The 5,544-nt window shown below is 41.2% G+C and overlaps 1 protein-coding gene across 1 annotated transcript in view; it reads left to right on the top strand.

Moving 5' to 3' along the window:
- The window catches only part of SEL1L2 (sel-1 suppressor of lin-12-like 2 (C. elegans)), a gene marked incomplete at its 5' end in the record, with an annotated part of 55,333 nt that extends 50,657 nt beyond the window's left edge, over nt 1–4,676 (top strand). Inside the window, 2 exons of the mRNA XM_008592683.1 lie at nt 3,770–3,898; nt 4,475–4,676. Of these exons, the coding sequence (XP_008590905.1) occupies nt 3,770–3,898; nt 4,475–4,594 (249 nt within the window). The remainder of the gene's footprint in view (nt 1–3,769; nt 3,899–4,474) is intronic.
- Between the last annotated feature and the right edge of the window lie 868 nt (nt 4,677–5,544).

Genomic DNA, 5,544 nt, shown 5'->3' with positions numbered 1-5,544 from the left:
GGTCCCGGTCCGGTACGGGCGCGACACTGAGGGTTGCAATCCGTTGCTGGACATGAAAAAAGACAAAAAGGAAAAAAATAAAAATAAAAAATAAATAAAAATAAAAGTAATTATGAAACAATACATTTTTATTTCTCATTTGTCTGGTCTGACCATCTATGGAGTGTTAAAGCAAAAGCTTTAAACACCAGAATAGAATAATCTTCTGAAGAGGATAAGTTAAAGTTAGGTATTTAAGTGGCCCTCTCAGAAATATGCTTGAACAGAACACACTCTTCTTAGAAATGGTCATAACCTTTTATGAAATAAACATTTGTCACCTAGTGAAATTGTCAGAAGTATGCAAAACAATATTTCATGTGTATATAGCTTTATTTATTACTGTACCCCAAAACCAAAAACTCTACAAACAATCGAAATGTTCCATAATAGAAGCCATGTTCTACATATTATTGTGTGGTAGTGCACTGTTCCAATATGCATTTTATGGCCTAGTGGTTAAGTGAGTGGGCTAGAAACGGATGATCTGGATTTGAATCCTGGCTCTGCCACTTACGACTGATATGAATTTGGGTAAGTGGCTCTCTCTGTGCCTCAGTATTTTCATCTTCAAAATGGAGTTAATTGTCTAGAGGACAATTCTGTCCTCTAGAATTGTCATGAGGAGTAAATGACAGTGGTGACTGGCACACATTTAATAAGTACTAGTCATATTATAGCCTAGAGGAATATCTTAGGACATGGCATATTGTTTGAGATATATTGTTAGGTTAAGAAAGCAGAATACAAAGTTTTATGCGGAGTAAAAAATTTCCTAAATTAAAAGTACATATATAAAAAAATATATAAAAATGCTGGAAGAATGTGTATAAAATATTGTCAGTAGTTATCTTTGTATAGTGAGATTGTGGGTGGCTTGTTTTCTAAGCTGTTTTGAAGTTTCCCCTAATTAATATATGGTATATTTATAATAAGAAAACAAGAACAAATTATTCAAAAACTACCATCCCATTCACAAGGTCTGTCTCAGAATAAGAGATTTTTCGTGACAGCCAAAGATTTGAGGCTGAGAAACTCCTGCATTGTGTAATTGAACAATTTTCTTAAGCCATGTTCTTTATTGCTGGAAAAATCTGTATTTTTGAATTAAAAGAAGCTATTTTGAACATCTGAATATTGGGCAGTATTCCAGCACACCTGACATTTTAGTTAGAAACGCATTATTTAAGAAGAGGCTGCAGATTGGTTTGTATAACCACCTAAATCACTGAATTTAAAGCAAAATAAATACAAATGTGCCACCAAAAAATGAAATCTAAGTGGATTAAGTATACAATGGACTTCTCATTTAACGAACCCTGGCCATCACCAAATGGCCCTAATGGACCCTGAGTTGCCCTAATCAGCCAGAAGCATTCAAGAATTTCTTTCTCTAGGAATTGTAAAGGAAAACTTTCATATCCCACTTCATACCACTGCAAATCATGAGATCTCCTGGGCAAGGGTGAGCTCGTCTCATTTTAGTGGTATTTCTCACTGTTTTGTTGTTGTTGTTTTGTTTGTTTTGTTTTTGACCGGTAAGGGGACCGCAACCCTCGGCACGGTGTTATCCACACCACGCTCAGCCAGTGAGCTCACCGGCCATCCCTATATAGGATCCGAACCCGCGGCCTTGGCGCTACCAGCACCACACTCTCCCGAGTGAGCCATGGGGCTGGCCTTCTGTTTTTTATTATAAACTAAGTGACTGCATTGTGATGCTTGTATCTCAAGAAATAATAACTATTGCCTGCCTCAAACAAGAATGAATGTCTGGGATAATAACAAAGCCTGCCTCTCCCTGAATGTCCTGTTCAAGTTTACATGCATATCACATGTGGGGTTGACATGGCAGTTATAACAGTGCAGGGTGCTTTCAAACCAACACCCACCAAATTTGTTGGAATTAAGAGACACAACTTAGAGTTTTTACAACATCTATTTTCTGTTGTCAGGAAAATTTGTTCTAAGCAATCTCCAGAATTTTAAGTATTTTAAGCAAGAACATTCCTCTTTCTCCAACAAATCAATTTACCAGACTACAAAGCTCTGGAAAAACTTAAGAAATGACAAGTAGAACACAGCTGAGAGAAGACACCACCCAAGAAATAGGTTTAGTAAAGGCCTCAAGGATTCACAACTATTGAAGCCTAAGTGATGGAGCAGGAAAGATACTTAGATGACCACAATTTGTTAAAAAAAAAAAAAAACTCTCTTCTTCCCTTTCTTTTGAACATATGAGATGGGCACTCAAGCAAAATAAAATTCTGGGACCTGCCCAGGACACTTCAATCTTAAAAAGCAAAGCTCTTTAGCCTTTTTTTTATTACTCTGTTTGGGCAAACAAAACAAAAGTAAAACAAATAAAACAAGCTATAAGTAGATAAAAAATAAATTTTATTTATCTGCGATGACATAGTTTTTTTTTTTTTTTTGTCTTTTTCCGTGTCCGGCAACGGATCGCAACCCTCAGTGTTGCCCCCGTACCGGGACCGGCAACGGGATCACAACCCTCGGCGTTGCCCCCGCGCCTCGCTCAGCCAGTGAGCGGGAACCGGTCTGTATGTGGGATCCGAACTCTCGGCGGGAGCGCTGCCGCGCTTCCCAAGCGGCGCACTAGCGCAGTGCGCCACCGGGCCGGCCCTGCGATGACATAGTTTAATGGAAAAAAAAAGTCCCTTAAAATAAAGTAATTTATTATTTGAGGAATCAAATTGCAACCTGAGAGCCAAAATAATTTATTCTTTCATTCTATAAGTGTTATCAAAGACCTGCCATGTACTAGGCACTTTATTAGGCACCGGGATAGTCCAAGACAGATAGTTCAAATTTATGTCTTCAAGGACCTGGAGACAGTCAAATAAATAAACCAATTCCTCAGCTTCAGGTATGATGAGTACTATAAAGATAATTATAAATTTTAAATGATTATTACTTACTGTATTTTTATTTGTTTTAGGGAACTGCACTGTTAGTATCTGCTGTTCTCTGCCCCTTTCATTACAATCACAACTAGGGGCTAGTCCAGGGGTATCCAAGAAAGCTTTTTGGAGATTGTATTGGTTTTCTGTGGCTGCCATAACAAATAACCACAAATTCAGTGGCTTAAAACAACACAAATTTACTATCTCACAGTTTCCATAGGACAAAAGTCCAGATGACTTGTCTGGCTCCTCTGCATACAGACTCACAAGCCTAAAATCAAGGCCGTGTTCTTTACTGGAGGCTTTAGGGAAGAATTCACTTCCAAGCTCATTTGGGTTGTTAGCTGAATTCAGTTCCCTGAGTCTGTGGGACCGTGGTCCCCATTTCCTTGCTAGCTGTCCGAATTCTTTCTCATTCTCTCTATGTGGCCCCCCTCTAGCAATGGTGAATTGAGTCCCTCTCATGCTTAGAATTTTGCTGACTGCTCCTTCCACCACATCTATCTATCTTTCTTCTGCCCTCAGCCCTGAGATAACCCTGTGTTTAAAGGCTCATATAATTATATGGGGTCTGCCTGGGTAATCCAAGATACTCTGTCTCAAGGTCTGTAATCTTAATTACATTTGCAAAGTCCCCTTTGCCATAGAACAAGGCACATTCACAGGTTCCAGGGATGACAGCAGGAACGTCTTTGGGGGGCCATTCTGCCTACCAAATACAAATTATAATATTTCAAACAATGGTTTCTGTTTCCTTAACCCCTAAAGAATCTGCACCTAATGAGTATGGGCTGTTCTATTTCTAGGACATTCACCTGGCCAGAAGATTATATGACATGGCTGCTCAGACAAGTCCAGATGCCCACATACCTGTATTCTTGGCCCTCATGAAACTGGAAACTATGCATTTCCTCCGGGATATACTGTTTTTTAATGTAAGTTTGCCTCAAATAGGTCCCAAATATCTGAAAATTCCAATGAGCAACTCTTAGGGACAAAGTGATGAGGACCGCCAGGGGAGTCTTTTATGAACCGGCTTTCTTTTCATAAGTGGAATTCAGTCTTCTACAGTACTCACCATACAGAGCAATTCTGCTTGTTATATTGAGTATGTGTTGATACTTCCTAGTACAACCAATGAGCTCATTCGGCAGATATTCTTTTCAGCACATACTATGTTCAAAGCCTTAAGCTAAGTGACATGTACTATATATACTTGTTCAAAACATAGTTTTTGCCATCAATATGTGAGACTGGTAAGCAGATGGCAGGTGGCAAGTGGTACCGAAAACAGCTGCAGTTTGAAGAAAGTAGAAATTAAATGTCATAAATCTTGGGGTTATTCCAAAGGTGCTAGTTAAGCCCCCTGTGAGAGCTGTAAGCTAGCAAAGATCATGTCTTCTAAGACTGAAGGAAGCAAGGCAAATGGTGCGGGGAGGGTCGGTGGAGTTGATGGTTTCGAGTGGAGTGGGAGGCTTGGATTTTTTTGACTGACTGTCTCTTGCCAGCAGTTTACAATGAGATGGAAATGGATGAAACTGGACAACACCCTTGGACCATACTGGGATTTATTTGTTATTGGACTAATTATTGCCATGCTGATCTTCTTGCTTAGAAATCACCATGGATAGGATCTGGGTCATAGAAAACCTGCTCTTGGGAACCAGTTTGCTTCAAGATATCCTAGCTAAATAAAGAATTTCCTTATCCAAATCAAGAGTCTGCTGCAGATTTCCCACTCAAGCCTGTGATGGAAAATGGACAAAGCTTGATGCCCATCCTGGAGAAACCACTTCAGACTTCCTGCTTAGTTGAGGGGACCACTTAGGGGGTGCCTGGCACTAGTCACCTAAGACTTTGTTACAAACTTGTCATCTTGGTGATCTAGTCCTGAGTTAGAGATAAAGACTTTTCATTTTCATGCTGTTATATTAACCTCTCCAAGGGGACAAACTGGGTTTCTTGGCTCCTACAGACATGCTGAGGTGAGGAGAAGCGGGAGTTTTGGGAAAACAGGAGTTCAGATTCCTTAGAAGATGATAAACACAAAAACTTCACAAACATCTTGTACTAATAGATCTTGGAGGAAAGACCCTGTGGGCCTCCCTGTAGCCCTAATGAGCAACAGCTCCTGGTGGCATGCTGTGCCTGGAAGGGGGGAATGGGGCTGACCCGGACTCCTTCCTGAGGGGCCTTCTATGAAAACTTCCTTAGGAGTTGTGCAGTGAACAAACCCATCTGGGACCTGTCCAGCATTGTATTCCTCCCCCCATCTCGCATCAGAATCTGTTCTCCCTGGGGGATCCCCCCTGGAGCACCCACAGAGGGGGATGATACCAGTGTCCTAGGACAGAAGCTAAAAGGCCCAGATCTTCTGGCTCCCTTGACAGGCAGATCAGGGGCCCAGAGCTGCAGGACAAAGATGGGCAAGGAGAGTGCAAGCGGCCCATGACTTAGGTTGAGTCAGAAGCTAAAAGGCCCAGATCTTCTGGCTCCCTTGACAGGCAGATCAGGGGCCCAGAGCTGTGGGACAGAGGTGGGCAAGGAGAGTGCAAGCGGCCCATGACTTAGGTTGAGTACC

The sequence above is a fragment of the Galeopterus variegatus genome, unplaced genomic scaffold (genome assembly GCF_000696425.1).
Source record: "Galeopterus variegatus unplaced genomic scaffold, G_variegatus-3.0.2 Scaffold8186, whole genome shotgun sequence".
NCBI classification, from domain to species: Eukaryota; Metazoa; Chordata; class Mammalia; order Dermoptera; family Cynocephalidae; genus Galeopterus; species Galeopterus variegatus.
This window is presented reverse-complemented; position numbering and strand designations above follow the sequence as displayed.